At 49.0% G+C, this 15,830-nt stretch overlaps 1 protein-coding gene across 1 annotated transcript; it reads right to left on the bottom strand.

Moving 5' to 3' along the window:
* Positions 1-276: 276 nt before the first annotated feature.
* LOC120053933 (tudor domain-containing protein 5-like) lies at positions 277-14,238 on the bottom strand. Its single transcript, XM_039001248.1, has 13 exons — positions 14,010-14,238; positions 12,990-13,472; positions 12,662-12,795; positions 12,255-12,338; positions 11,893-11,949; positions 11,539-11,713; positions 11,033-11,202; positions 10,538-10,758; positions 10,056-10,265; positions 7,117-7,183; positions 5,967-6,167; positions 5,677-5,850; positions 277-351 (listed from the first exon to the last, which is right to left on the bottom strand). The coding sequence occupies exons 1-13, from the start codon at positions 14,236-14,238 to the stop codon at positions 277-279; spliced, it is 2,280 nt and encodes a 759-aa protein (XP_038857176.1).
* Positions 14,239-15,830: the final 1,592 nt, after the last annotated feature.

Raw genomic sequence — 15,830 nt, forward strand, 5'->3', positions numbered from 1 at the left:
GGCGGATGAATGTCTGTTCCACCTGAGGCAGGGGGCGAGGAGCGCGCAGGATTTCGCTTTGGACTTCCGGACCCTGGCCCACAGCGCGGGATGGAACGACAGGGCCCTGATCGATCACTACAGGTGCAGTTTGCGCGAGGACGTTCGTCGGGAGTTGGCCTGCCGAGACACCACCTTCACGTTGGACCAGCTGTTGGATCTGTCTATCCGGCTGGACAACCTGCTGGCTGTCTGAGGATGTCCGAATCGGGGCCTGTCAGTTCCATCCCCCAGCACCTACGCTCCGACGCCCATGAAGCTGGGACGTGCTGCGCTTAGGGCGACCGGAGTAGGGGCCATTCCCTGCACCATCTGTGGCCGCAGAGGGCACACTGCTGGTCGGTGCTGGGGAGGTTCCTCAGGGAGTCGAGGCAGCAGGCAGGGCACTATCGTGTCACCACAGGTGAGTCGGGACCAGGCTCACCCAGAGCCCCGTTGTTCACATATATGTGTTTATTAAATATCCTGAGTTTTCCCCGCATTCCCAGCATAAGACGCTTGTAGATTCAGGCGCAGCTGGGAATTTTATTGACCGTTCATTTGCTCATAGTTTAGAGATCCCCCTTGTTCCTGTGGATATGCCCTTCCCTGTGCACGCCCTAGATAGTCGACCATTAGGGTCAGGGCTGATTAGGGAGGCAACCGCTCCACTAAGCATGGTTACGCAGGAGGGTCACAAGGAGAGAATCAGTCTCTTCCTTATTGATTCTCCTGTGTTTCCCGTGGTGCTGGGCCTACCTTGGTTGGCCTGTCATGACCCCACTATTTCGTGGCAACAGAGGGCTCTCAAGGGGTGGTCACGAGAGTGCTCAGGGAGGTGTGTAGGAGTTTCCATCGGTGCGACTACGGTGGAAAGTCCAGACCAGGTCTCCACCGTGCGCATCCCCTCAGAATATGCCGATTTGGCTCTCGCCTTCTGTAAGAAGAAGGCGACTCAATTACCACGCCATCGACGAGGGGAATGTACGATAAATCTCATGGTAGACGCAGCACTTCCCAGGAGTCACGTGTATCCTCTGTCACAGGAGGAGATGGCGGATATGGAAACATATGTCTCCGAATCCCTGGGGCAGGGATACATTTGGCCCTCCACTTCACCTGCCTCTTCGAGTTTCTTTTTTGTGAAGAAGAAGGATGGAGGTCTGCGCCCGTGTATTGACTATCGGGGTATCAGTCAGATCACAGTGAGGTACAGCTACCTGCTGCCTCTCATCGCCAGTGCGATCGAGTCAATGCACGGGGTGCGCTTCTTCACAAAATTGGATCTCAGGAGCGCTTACAACCTGGTGCGTATCCGGGAGGGGGACGAGTGGAAGACGGCATTTAGTACCACCTCAGGGCACTATGAGTACCTCGTCATGCCGTACGGGTTGATGAATGCTCCATCAGTCTTCCAGGCCTTTGTTGACGAGATTTTCCGGGTCCTGCACGGACAGGGTGTGGTGTATATCGACGACATTCTGATATACTCCGCTACACACGCCGAGCATGTGTCCCTGGTGCGCAGGGTGCTTGGTCGACTGTTGGAGCATGACCTGTACGTCAAGGCTGAGAAATGTCTGTTCTTCCAACAGTCCGTCTCCTTCCTAGGGTACCGCATTTCCACTTCAGGGGTGGAGATGGAGAGTGACCGCATTTCAGCCGTGCGTAATTGGCCGACTCCCACCACGGTAAAGGAAGTGCAGCGGTTTCTAGGGTTTGCCAACTACTTTGCCAACTATGGTAGCGGCTCCCATTACCTCACTGCTGAAGTAGTCGGCTGAGGCGGACAGGGCTTTGGGTCACCTGAAGGCTCTGTTTACCTCGGCTCCCGTGCTGGCTCATCCGGATCCCGCTTTGGCATTTATAGTGGAGGTGGACGCGTCCGAGGCTGGGATAGGAGCCGTGCTCTCTCAGCGCTCGGGCACGCTATCAAAGCTCCGCACCTGTGCTTTCTTTTCGAAGAAGCTCAACCCTGCAGAGCGAAACTATGATGTGGGGCACCGGGAGCTGTTGGCTGTTGTCAAGGCTCTGAAGGCGTGGAGACATTGGCTTGAGGGGGCTAAACACCCTTTCCTCATCTGGACTGACCACCGCAATCTGGAGTACATCCGGGCGGCGAGGAGACTGAACCCTCGCTAGGCAAGGTGGGCCATGTTTTTACCCATTTTCTTTTCATTCTGTCCTGTCCTACAGACCAGGATCCCAGAACGCTAAGGCAGACGCACTGTCCCGGATGTATGACACAGAGGAACGGTCCATGGATCACACTCCCATACTTCCGGCCTCTTGCCTGGTGGCACCGGTGGTGTGGGAGCTGGACGCGGAAATCGAGCGGGCGTTACGCACTGAGCACACTCCCCCCCCAGTGTCCAGCAGGGCGCCTGTACGTTCCGTCTGCTGTCCGCGACCGTTTGATCTATTGGGCCCACGTCACCCTCCTCTGGTCATCCTGGCATCGGTCGGACGGTGCGTTGCCTTAGTGGGAAGTACTGGTGGTCCACCTTGGCCAAGGACGTGAGGGTTTATGTTTCCTCCTGCTCGGTGTGCTCCCAGTGCAAGGCTCCCAGGCACCTGCCCAGAGGGAAGTTACAACCCCTACCCGTTCCACAACGGCCATGGTCGCACCTGTTGGTGGACTTCTTTTAAAAAATTTTTTTTTTAATTTGACCCCCTTTTCTCCCCAATTTTTCGTGGAATCTAATCGCTAGTAATTACTATCTTGTCTCATCGCTACAACTCCCGTACGGGCTCGGGAGAGACGAAGGTCAAAAGCCATGCGTCCTCCGAAGCACAACCCAACCAAGCCGCACTGCTTCTTAACACAGCGCGCCTCCAACCCGGAAGCCAGCCGCACCAATGTGTCGGAGGAAACACCGTGCACCTGGCCCCCTTGGTTAGCGCGCACTGCGCCCGGCCCGCCACGGGAGTCGCTGGAGCGCGATGAGACAAGGATATCCCTACCGGCCAAACCCTCCCTAACCCGGACGACGCTAGGCCAATTGTGCGTCGCCCCACGGACCTCCCGGTCGCGGCCGGCTGCGACAGAGCCTGGGCGCGAACCCAGAGACTCTGGTGGCGCAGCCCTACAGACTGCGGAGGCCCTGTTCACTCACGTCTTCCGGCACTACGGGGTGCCTGAGGACATAGTCTCTGACCGGGGTCCCCAGTTCACGTCCAGGGTCTGGAGAGCTTTCATGGAACGTCTGGGGGTCTCGGTCAGCAGCACCTCAGGTTTTCACCCCGAGAGTAACGGGCAGGTGGAGAGAGTAAACCAGGATGTGGGTAGGTTTCTGCGGTCATATTGCCAGGACCAGCCGGGGGAGTGGGCGGCGTTCATCCCCTGGGCAGAGATGGCCCAAAACTCACTCCGCCACTCCTACACTAACCTCTCTCCCTTCCAGTGCGTACTGGGGTATCAGTCAGTTCTGGCACCTTGGCATCAGAGCCAGATTGAAGCTCCAGTGGTGGACGAATGGTTTAAGCGCTCGGAGGAGACCTGGTATGCCGCCCATGTGCACCTGCAACGGGCCGTGAGGCAGCAGAAGGCCAGCGCCAACCGCAGTGAGGCCCCGGTGTTCGCACCGGGAGACCGGGTCTGGCTCTCGACCCGAAACCTGCCCCTCCGCCTGGGTCCGCGGTTTGTGGGGCCATTCAAAGTCCTGAGGAGACTGAACGAGGTATGCTACATGTTACAGCTTCCCCCAGATTACCGTATTAATCCCTTGCTCCATGTGTCTCTCCTCAGGCCGGTGGTGGCTGGTTAACTCCAGGAGTCTGAGGTGTGGGAGGTTCCTCCGCCCCCTCTGGACATTGAAGAGGCCCCGGCTTATGCTGTTCGAACCATCCTGGACGCGAGGTGTCGGGCGAGGGGCCTTCAGTACCTCGTGAAGGGGTACGGTCCGGAGGAGAGATGCTGGGTGCCGGTGGAGGACGTCTTGGACCCTTCGTTGCTGCGGGAGTTCAACCTTCTTCATCCGGATCGCCCTGCGCCTCGTCCTTCGGGTCGTCCCCGAGGTCTGTGTCGGCGCGCTGCTGGAGCTGCGCATCAAGGGGGGATACTGTCACGACTTCCGCCCGAAGTCGGTCCCTCTCCTTGTTCGGGCGGCTTTCAGCGGTCGACGTCACCGACCTTCTAGCCATCGCCGATCCACTTTTCATTTTCCATTTGTTTTGTCTTACACACCTGGTTTCAATCCCCCAATTACTTGTTCATTATTTAACCCTCTGTTCCCCCATGTTTGTTTGTGAGTAATTGTTTATTGTATTGCGGTCCGTATTTGTGGCCTTGTATTTATACGATGTGTATTGTGATATATTTGAGTAAAATTGTTTTCATTACTCATATCTGCTGTCCTGCGCCTGACTCATCTCACCAGCTACACACAGACGCATTACAGTCTGTGTAATCTGAGGGAAATGTGTGTCTCCAATATGGTCATTCTTTTGGCAGCCTGTGTTCTCTTCAGAGCCAGGTCTGCCTTTCACAATAGCAAGGCTATGCTCACTGAGTCTGTACATAGTAAAAGCTTTCTTTAAGTTTGGCTCAGTCAGTGGTCAGGTATTCTGCCACTGTGTACTCTCTGTTTAGGGCCAAATAGCATTCTAGTTTGCTCTGTTTTTTTTGTTAATTACTTGACACATTGGAAATAATTTTCTTTTTGTTTTCTCATGATTTGGTTGGGTCTAATTGTGTTGCTGTCCTGGGCTCTGTGTGGTCTGTTTGCGTTTGTGAAAAGAGCCCCAGGACCAGCTTGCTTAGGGGACTCTTCTCCAGGTTAATTTCTCTGTAGGTGATGGCTTTGTTATGGAAGGTTTGGGAATCGCTTCCTTTTAGGTGGTTGTAGAATTTAACGTCTCTTTTCTGGATTTTGATAATTAGCGGGTATCGGCCTAATTCTGCTCTGCATGCATTATTTGGTGTTTTACGTTGTACACAGAGGATATTTTTGCAGAATCTCAATTTGGTGTTTGTCCCATTTTGTGTATTCTTGGTTGGTGACAACCATAAAGGGCAATGGGTTCTATAACTGATTCAAGGGCCTCCTTGGTTCTCTCTCTCTCCCCCTCTCCCTCCCTCTCCTAAAGCTGGGGCCGCCGCTAATGACTACTAACGCTGGGGCCGCCACTACTGACTACTAACGCTGGGGCCGCCGCTACTGACTACTAATGCTGGGCCCGCCGCTACTAACGCTGGGGCCGACTACTGACTACTAACACTGGGGCCGCCACTACTAACGCTGGGGCTGCTTTTACTACTGCTACTAACTACTAACGCTGGGGCTGCTACTACTACTGCTACTAACTACTAACGCTGGGGCTGCTACTACTACTGCTACTAACTACTAACGCTGGGACTGATACTACTACTAACGCTGGGACTGATACTACTACTAACGCTGGGACTGCTACTACTACTAACGCTGGGACTGCTACTACTACTAACGCTGGGACTGCTACTACTACTAATGCTGGGACTGCTACTACTACTAACGCTGGGACTGCTCTGCCAGTTCTTCTGTAGTCTGATAAGGGCTGTTATGTGGACAGTGTTAGTGGAGGAGAGAATGCTATAGTAAGAGAGACAGGGTGTCGTCTCTGTGTGTGCGTGTGTGTGTGTGTGTGAAATATGCGTGCATGTGAGAAGGTATTCTGTACCGTGTGAGTGGGGCAAGGGGAGCTCTTGGGCAGGGGTTGGGTGGTGTGCTGGAAAGTGATGGTGGTGGCTTCGTGGCAAGGCTCCAGGGTGGGGTCCTCATCCTCTATTTCCATTCCCTCGCCGAACACGCCTTCGCCCAGATAGAGGCTCACTGGGTTGAACTGGTTACACAACTGAGAGGACAGATGGGATGAAGAGAAGGTTATGGGAGATTGCATTGGATCATTGAATAACTAAATGGGAAATGCCTTGACATTTGATAGGTTTGTAATGTCAGCACGTGACTGACCGCTGCGCTGACGGCGGGGGCGCAGCAGAGCCCATGGCCCTGGGCCTGCAGGGCGCTGTGGATGTACACGTCCTCCTCGGTGTGCGTGTCGCACAGAAAGAGCTGCAGGAAGTCGGCGTGGTAGCCATGCAGGGCTGCCACCAGGGTACGGTCACAACATAGCTTCTGAAAGGAGGTCTTGGCGTTGGCACTCCAGCTGCCCTGGGAGGAGAGAAACACGGTGGGTTTCAGTTCTTCTCAGATCAGAGACTGTGTATTAAGAGGGTGGGTTTCAGTTCTTCGCAGACCAGAGACTGTGTATTAAGAGGGTGGGTTTCAGTTATTCTCAGATCAGAGACTGTGTATTAAGAGGGTGGGTTTCAGTTCTTCTCAGATCAGAGACTGTATGTATTAAGAGGGTGGGTTTCCGTTCTTCTCAGATCAGAGACTGTATGTATTAAGAGGGTGGGTTTCCGTTCTTCTCAGATCAGAGACTGTATGTATTAAGAGGGTGGGTTTCAGTTCTTCTCAGATCAGAGACTGTATGTATTAAGAGGGTGGGTTTCAGTTCTTCTCAGACCAGAGACTGTATGTATTAAGAGGGTGGGTTTCAGTTCTTCTCAGATCAGAGACTGTATGTATTAAGAGGGTGGGTTTCAGTTCTTCTCAGACCAGAGACTATGTATTAAAAGGGTGGGTTTCAGTTCTTCTCAGACCAGAGACTATGTATTAAGAGGGTGGGTTTCAGTTCTTCTCAGATCAGAGACTGTATGTATTAAGAGGGTGGGTTTCAGTTCTTCTCAGACCAGAGACTATGTATTAAAAGGGTGGGTTTCAGTTCTTCTCAGACCAGAGACTATGTATTAAAAGGGTGGGTTTCAGTTCTTCTCAGACCAGAGACTGTATGTATTAAGAGGGTGGGTTTCAGTTCTTCTCAGACCAGAGACTATGTATTAAGAGGGTGGGTTTCAGTTCTTCTCAGATCAGAGACTGTATGTATTAAGCGTCTCAGAGAAGTAGTACTGATATAGGATTTGTTTGATATTATATGGACAGCGGGGTGGGGGATCTGATCCTAAATCCAGCCAGCGATACTAAAGACACTTTATTAATTCATGAATCTGGGTCCACGGAAGGTAGATTGTGTAAACAGTAGCGTAGAAGGTCTTACACCGAAAGGCTTGATTCCAGCCAGCGATGACGGGACTGCTTGTGCTGGGAGCTCTGAGTAACAAGACCTGAGGGGGATAGACAACTCTTTCTGTTACCACTTTGCACAGAGCAACGCATCGATCAACACATGGTGACATCAGATACTAGGGATACAAACAGTCACTTCCAATACCTTTCCTTCTCAATTCTACAGCTGATGATTAGTGGGCAAAAGAAAGGAAAACATTGTCTTCATCCCAAATGACACCCTATTGCCTTTTCAGTGCACTACCTATCCAGTCCCCCATCTAGACAATTGCCTAAGGAGTAGGGGTCTAGGGTTCTGGACATGACCACAGGCTATGTCCCAAATTACACACTATTCCCTTTTAAGTACACTACCTATCCAGTCCTTTCAGATCTATGCCACGGGCAAGGGGAAAAGGGTTGGTTGTGGACAGGGGATTTGTCCCAAATGGCTGGTCAATAGTAGTGTACGATATACAGGGTTCATACACATTTTGACAGATGGAATTTCATGACTTTTAACCAAATTTCCATGACCAACAATTGGCGCCGCGTCTATGTACACTACCATTCAAAAGTTTGGGGTCACTTAGAAAAGCACATGTTTTGTCCATTAAAATAACTTAAAATGTATCAGAAATACAGTGTAGAAATTGTTAATGTTGTAAATGGCTATTGTAGCTGGAAACGGCTAATTTTGTTTTTTAATGGAATATCTACAGAGGCGTAGAGGCCCATTATCAGCAACAATCACTCCAGTGTTCCAATGGCACGTTGTGTTAGCTAATCCAAGTTTATCATTTTAAAAGGCTAATTGATCATTAGAAAACCCTTTTGCAATTATGTTAGCACAGCTGAAAACTGTTGATTAAAGAAGCTTCAGATAAAGGAGCATCAGTATGTGGGTTCGATTACAGGCTCAAAATGGCTAGAAACAAAGACCTTTCTTCTGAAACTTGTCAGTCTATTCTTGTTCAGAGAAATTAAGGCTATTCCATGTGAGAAATTGCCAAGAAACTGAAGATCTCGTACAACGCTGGGTAGCCTCAACTGGCAGCTTCATTAAATAGTACCCGCAAAACACCAGTCTCAACGTCAACAGCGAAGAGGCAACTCCGGGATGCTGGCCTTCTAGGCAGAGTTCCTCTGTCCAGTGTCTGTTCTTTTTCTCATAATATTTTATTTTTATTAGCCAGTCAGAGATGTGGCTTTTTCTTTGCAACTCTGCCTAGAAGGCCAGCATCCCGGAGTCACCTCTTCACTGTTGACGTTGAGACTGGTGTTTTGCAGGTACTATTTAATGAAGATGCTAGTTGAGGACTTGTGAGGCGTCTGTTTCTCAAACTAGACACTAATGTACTTGTCGTCTTGCTCAGGTTGTGCACCTGGGCCTCCCACTCCCGCGCTGTTCTGTGAAGGGAGTAGTACACAGCGTTGTACGAGATCTTCAGTTTCCTTGCAATTTCTCGCATGGAATAGCCTTCATTTCTCAGAACAAGAATAGACTGATGAGTTTTAGAAGAAAGGTCTTTGTTTCTGACCATTTTGAGCCTGTAACTGAACCCACAAATGCCGATGCTCCAGATACTCAGCCATTGGAACACAGTAGTGACGGTTGCTGATAATGGGCCTCTGTAATTTGATGTTATTTTAAATAAAAATAAAAAAACATGCTTTTCTTTCATAAACAAAGACATTTCTAAGTGACCCCAAACTTTTGAACGGTAGTGTATAAATAAAAAATGAAGTGTAATGTCGTCTCGACACTTGGAGGCTGCTCTCTGATCCCATGAACCATCTTCTGTCGTTGTGCAAGGCCCTTAACCCCCCCAAAGTAGAATACCTGTTTGACAACTGTATGAAACATGTGGTCAACCCTCAGTCTGGAGAGCTACTGGGTGTGCAGGCGTTTGATCAAGCCCTGCTCAAACACAGTTTATCAAGGTCCAGTTGAGCTGTTAATTTTCTAAAAATGAGGTTTGTTAGAGGGGGGAATAAAAGCCTGGACACCATTAGCTCTCCTGGAGGATGGTTGACCACTCTTCATGTATAACATTGCAACCAAATACGTATTATGCCTTTTGAAATAATTCGCTGATTCAATATATCAAAGATTAAATGGCTATGGTAGGCTACAAATCTTTATATTCAACCAGACCAAAAATGGACTTGAGGAAATGTAACTTCGCTATGCATCTTAGCTACTTTAGAAGTGTTTACTTTGCAGGCTGACAAGCATCTATTGAGTTGCAATGTCCCCTACATTGGATGTCCAAATCAACTGGAAGTATCTACAAAACTAGTTTTGAAGCCACATAATCCAAAAGAAAGGCTAGAAATATTTTTTCCTAAAATCACTGTTTGCGATTCACAAATTATCATTTTGATTCACATGATTCGATTCACCGCAATTGAACCGAATCCCAACTAATACAACGGCGTGAATTGTTTGTTTTGTCAAAAATAATCATTTAAATCATTATAAAAAGGTTAACTTTCTATATCCTTATTCGCAATTGTCGTTGAAAGTTTTTTGGGACATGACGAAAAAATGAATACACGCTCATAATAGGTTAACAGTTACCGAGCGGGTACAAGATATGTTTTGAATTGGCTACCTAGTTATTCGTCTGTTCTCCATCATAGTCTAAAGGCCTACCTGCTACTGCAATGTCCGACTGTCCCTCTAACACAGACGCACTAAAGATCCTGGCTGATATGATAATGTGACTAAATAAATTACATTAACAGACATTTTGAAATTAATTACCATTACTTTTCCAAAACTTTTCAGATTTGATCAATTCCCAAAACTTTTCCAAGCCTGGAAAACATCATTTTAAAATTGTATGACTTTTCCAGGATTTTCATGACCTTACAAACCCTGTATATAGGAAATATGGTGTCATTTGGTCACAGTCGGGGTCCTACTTGAGGAAGTTGAGGCTGCTCCTCTGGACAGTGGTGAGGTCTCCAAAGTCCACGTAGTAGACCTCTGCATGGGTGTCGTTGAGGACACGGTGAACCACCACGCGGTAGAACCAGATGCCCTGGGGCGCCACGCAGCACACCTGGCCCGTACGCACGTAGCGCTCCGGCAGACGGTAACGCTCCGACACCTCGGGACAGGTGTAGCAGCTCCTGGAGGGAGGGAGGGGAAAGAGAGGGAGGACGAGAGAGCACCAAAACATACCATTCAGTTTCTTACACCCCTAGTCTCCTCTCCTTCATGTGCATTGACCTAAAAACACACTCGATAGTTGAGGGTAACACAGTGGACAACTACTAGATATGAACAGTTACTGCACATTCATACCAAACAAGCCAATTGGACTACATGTCAAATCCCAGCCACTGAGGCAGGGAAGCCTCTCCTCCCTATCCCTCCAGTCCAGCAGAGGGCTGTTGTTCACCTCATCTCAATCATCATGTTCTCCAGGGCGCGGGCCTCCTGGCTCTCATCAAAGCGGATGTAGAAGTTCGAGGGTGACTCCACGTGCTCCACCAGCACGGCCACCAGCTCCCGAGGGCCCCTGCACGTGGGGGCCCTCAGCCTCTGGCCCCGCATGGCGTCCGGGGGAATCACCGCCCCACGCCGACAACGCACCGGCAACGAGCCGTACATATCCACCATCTGAGGGAAGCAGCCATAAACAGAATATGTGTGTACACTCTTATGCATGTGAACAAGTATACATAAGCACATTCTACACAGATATGGACCATAGTGACACAGATTTTCCTGTCTGCAAAACTGCAGGCTTTGGGTGCAGGCTTTCATTTGTGCCCAGCACGTACACACTTCATGTATTTTATCAGCACTTTGAGCGTTGTGTCCCTCAAAGGGCAGCCAGCTCCGCTCCTGGTCTCAAGCCAAGGCAGATGCCTTTCCCCAGGCTCCAGCTCACCTGGTAGAAGGTCTTGGTGGTGATGCGGAGCTCCATGTCTTCCTCCAAGTTGGGCTTGGTCTCGCCTCCCTCTCCCTCCCAGGGAGACTCCCCACAGCTGAAGTAGTAGCCCGTACCTGATGGGTTCAGAGCCTTGACACCCTCAACAGGGCCTTCGGGCTCCGCCGTTCCTACCACAACACCACACAAATAATACCAAAGTGACATACTGAATGAGATCAGTCATGACACACTTAGACCCCAAATACCTGTTTTGTTGAATCTTAAATGGGCAACAAAAGTTAGACATTTTGGTTATAACAATGAGTTAGTAATCAATCAAAATGTGATTGTCCTGAACTAACATCTGGCTAGGAATAAAGTGGATAGGTGTTGTGTGTGAGCCAGAGATTGCCCCCTAACCACTGATCTAAGGTCAGATATTTGTTTACCCACCTGATGGTTCATTTGAGGATTGGTAGTGGTGTAATCTGATCCTAGGTTAAAGCCAGAGGAGCGTAGCAGACCTGGTTGTTGAGGCGTTGTGTGTCCAGGGGCATTCTGGATGTCCATGACCACCCATTGGTTGCCCTCGTTGCCCGCCATGCGCTGCAGGTAGAGCGTGTCGCTCAGGGCGCCCACCATCTCCGTGGTACTCATGAAGCCACTCTGGACCACCGGCAGCTCCTCCCCAAACACCCTCTGGGGTCAACCGTGGGTCATAAGGGCAACAAAGGTCAGCGCAACATACAAGACACTAACAAGAAGTAATACTTTGTGATTAAAAAAACTCAAAATGATTAGGCTTCATTAGGCATTGGTTAGTATGTAGGCATTCCAAAGGGAATGCATTTGATTTGTCAATATAAAGTATAAATTACCTTGAATTCTGCAGGGAGATCGTGGACGGATAGTCCCTCACTGTTTTGGGCTACAACCTATATGGAAGGTTCGTCGTGTTAGAATCTCTACTGTCATTAGATTTGGTATTTGGGTGGAGACAGCATGTGTCCCAAATGGCACCTTAGTCCTTATATAGTGCCCTGGTCAATAGTAGTGTACTATATGAGCCCTGGTAAAATGGGCCCTGGTCAATAGTAGTGTACTATATGAGCCCTGGTAAAATGGGCCCTGGTCAATAGTAGTGTACTATATGAGCCCTGGTAAAATGGGCCCTGGTCAATAGTAGTAGTGTACTATAAAGGGAATAGGGTGCTCATTGGGATGCAGACAGTGGACTGACCTGGCGAAGCTTGGCCTTTAGTTCTGGACTGACAGTGCCCGCTTGCCCGTTCTCCAGAATACGCTGCCTAAGCTCCTCCTCCAGCTGCAGATGCCAATCAACACAAGCAAAACATGACAAGGGGGAGGGGCTACAAGGCATTTGTTCTACTTTTCACTACTGCTATTCAGAAGCACATTCGCTTCCCTTCTTTAAAAATCAGGACTTTTGCCTTCTTAAACTTTCACAAGCACAGACCCAAGATACAGCACAGTAACTTGGTTGTAAGCCTGATGTTGGCAGATCTGAATGTTACGTTGGCAGGCTTTGCACCCAATCAAAAACAAGATCACGGGGGAAACTATTTTTACGTGGCTGAACACACACCACAGAGGTAAAGACAGCAGGAACGACAGCAGTATACACACCTTGATGACACACTTCTGAAACAGTTGTCCATCCTGCGTGGGTTCAGGTTCAGGCTGTGGTGTTGTGTAATCCATTGGCAGAGAGCCCTGGTCCCCCTCTGGGCTGTTAAGGACTGCAGCCTCAGGGAGGGGCGCTGGTACCACAAGATTCTGGGTACTGGACACTGGATTCGGAGTACTGGACTCCGTGGTGTGTCTTTCTACTGGGACTGGATATATAAAACCGATATTATTTTTTCAATGTTTACTGTACATGAGCAGCAATCAATTAAATTCATCATTATCTGCTTGAAATAGAGTTATAGCTTTCACTGTGGGACCAACCAACCTGAGTTTGTCTGGGTCATCTGCCTTACGATAGGAACCGTTTTGAAGGTCTGCTTCAATGGGAATAACGGCTTTATTGGTCCGGTCCTCATCCGTGATGCCACCACTGCCCTCCTGAGGGACAGCTGGGAGCCCATCCTGCTTTGTGTGACTGCCACCAGGTCGGCGGCCGCCGCCAGCATCTCGGCGATGGAATAGAAGCCGTAGTTGTTGACACGTAAAGGGAAGCCGAAGCGGCGGGCGAAGGCTGTCTCCAGCTCCGATAGACCCACGGCCCCATGGGAGAGCAGCTGGTGGAGCTGGGCCCGGAGCTGAGCCGGCAGGGCCGGGGGTACGTGGCCACGCCGCGGCAGGACCATGGGGTTGTGATGCTGGTAGCGTGGGGAGAAGAAGCCCACACCGCCACGCTGAGCAGGGGCCTTCTTGGCACTGCGCTGCTTGGCCACCAACTCCACGATGCCTCTGGTGGCGTCATCAGCCACGGCTGCAGAATGGGTGGAAAAAAAGATGCACTGGTGTACGACACCCCCCCCCCCGCAAGGCAGGAGGGCCCACAGGCTCTGGGGACCCCCCCAAAATATCAACAAATAATGTTGGGTTGGGGGCCCCCTGGAGGTCACCCCCCCTTCCCAGATAGCATATGAACAGGTCATAAGCCATGGCAAAAATGTTGAGAATTACAGAACATTTGCTGTAAAATAATTTCGCTCAGCCTCATTGCAAAAAGGCCTCGCTCAGACCTTGCGGGGCTCCGTGAAACTGCGGTATGCCACTGGAGAGATGGGTTGATATGCTGGAGTTGAATTGATATCTGTGTTCTGGTATATTCTTCCTCTCCTGTTACTGTGCATACTATACTCAAGCATGAGGCAAAATGTAACTCTTGTCAACAAATATGAAAACGATAGCATGCTATGTGCCAAAACAATTCTGCCTATAATGTCACGTGTTAAAGACAAAACAAACTTGCTTTGACACAACAGTCAGCAAATCAACAGTTGGACTAGTACTCAGTACTTACCCTTCAACACTATGCTGCCATCTCCCAGATAGAGGACATACACCACGTCGGGCATCTCGCGGATCATGTCCAGCACGTTGCGGAAGCCAAGGATCCTCAGGGGCATGGGGTGGCCCAGCATGTTGATGTAGTCTCTCTTCAGCTGATCTGGGGTCAGGCCCTGCTTGGCTGAGATGAGCAGGGAGCGCACATCCTTCTTCAGGCTCGAGAGCAACTGCTCCTGGGTCATTCTGCGAGACTTGACAGAGGCTACAGTTTAGCTAACTAATGCATTTTCTTTACAATAAACACTGAAATGTGCAAAGAATCCACCCCCCATTGGACCAACTAGCTAATTAGGCTAACGACTGGTCACAATGTGAAACGTATTTCATCAAAGTACTAACGTTAACTACTGTAGGTCGCTCACAAAAAAAAGATACACTGGCTAGCCTATTTCAACACGCATTCAGTTTCCATATTTTAGCTAACTTACACTAGCAACTCGTGAAGACCAATCTTTCCTACAGGAGGTCAATCAGTCTGTCAATTTATTCCACGGTACTCGTCTGAAGTCTGCAGGTGCAGATAAATGAATGGATTCAATTCGTTAACAGCATGTAGCCAACACTGTCCACATAGCATCAATTAGCACAGCTGAAACAGGTGGTTAGCGGTGTTCCATTCCACTTAGCTCTGGTGCAGGGCGTTAGTAACGTGCTGGACCAGAGATACATTCCACTTAGCTCTGGTGCAGGGCGTTAGTAACGTGCTGGACCAGAGATACATTCCACTTAGCTCTGGTGCAGGGCGTTAGTAACGTGCTGGACCAGAGATACATTCCACTTAGCTCTGGTGCAGGGCGTTAGTAACGTGCTGGACCAGAGATACATTCCACTTAGCTCTGGTGCAGGGCGTTAGTAACGTGCTGGACCAGAGATACATTCCACTTAGCTCTGGTGCAGGGCGTTAGTAACGTGCTGGACCAGAGATACATTCCACTTAGCTCTGGTGCAAGGCGTTAGTAACGTGCTGGACCAGAAATACATTCCACTTAGCTCTGGTGCAAGGCGTTAGTAACGTGCTGGACCAGAGATACATTCCACTTAGCTCTGGTGCAAGGCGTTAGTAACGTGCTGGACCAGAGATACATTCCACCACACTAGCGAGACAAAATCAGTGCACGTCACGAGCCATACAGTTAGAAGATAACTACTTAAAGATTTATTTAGATTTTTTTTTAAATGCATTTGGCTTATTCACATCTAGTAGTGCTTCTACACCTGCATTCTAGCTGTTTGGGGTTTTAGGCTGGGTCTCTGTACAGCACTTCGAGATATTAGCTGATGTACGAAGGGCTATATAAAATAAACTTGATTGATTGATTGATTGATAGTCTCAGAACACATGTTTTCTTCCAAAGTTGTGCAATATATAGGAAAATTGAATGGTTACTCACTGAAGACACATTTTCTGGAATCAGGCAACGAGTGAGTGTGTACGTGCAAGTATGGCGAGCAAATACAGACAAAATCACTTCCAAAATCATGATTAACCTTGTTATTGCCATGGCAAGTTGCTTAATTAACGTTATCAAAAATGATTACATACATCTACAAAAGTTACTACAACTATGAATACAATACAATTATTATATTAAAACACTTAATTATTTCAAAAGCTGAAACAACGGAGCCATAATTAATAGCCTAATATTAATGAACAATAATAAGACATATGAATGACAGACTATTCAATCATTTGTTCATCAAATCTAATCATTTCTAATAAACTAAAATACTTTGTTTCTTGGCCTAGGTGAGGGCCTTGACGAGAATTCAT

This window comes from Salvelinus namaycush, chromosome 9 (genome assembly GCF_016432855.1).
Source record: "Salvelinus namaycush isolate Seneca chromosome 9, SaNama_1.0, whole genome shotgun sequence".
NCBI classification, from domain to species: domain Eukaryota; kingdom Metazoa; phylum Chordata; class Actinopteri; order Salmoniformes; family Salmonidae; genus Salvelinus; species Salvelinus namaycush.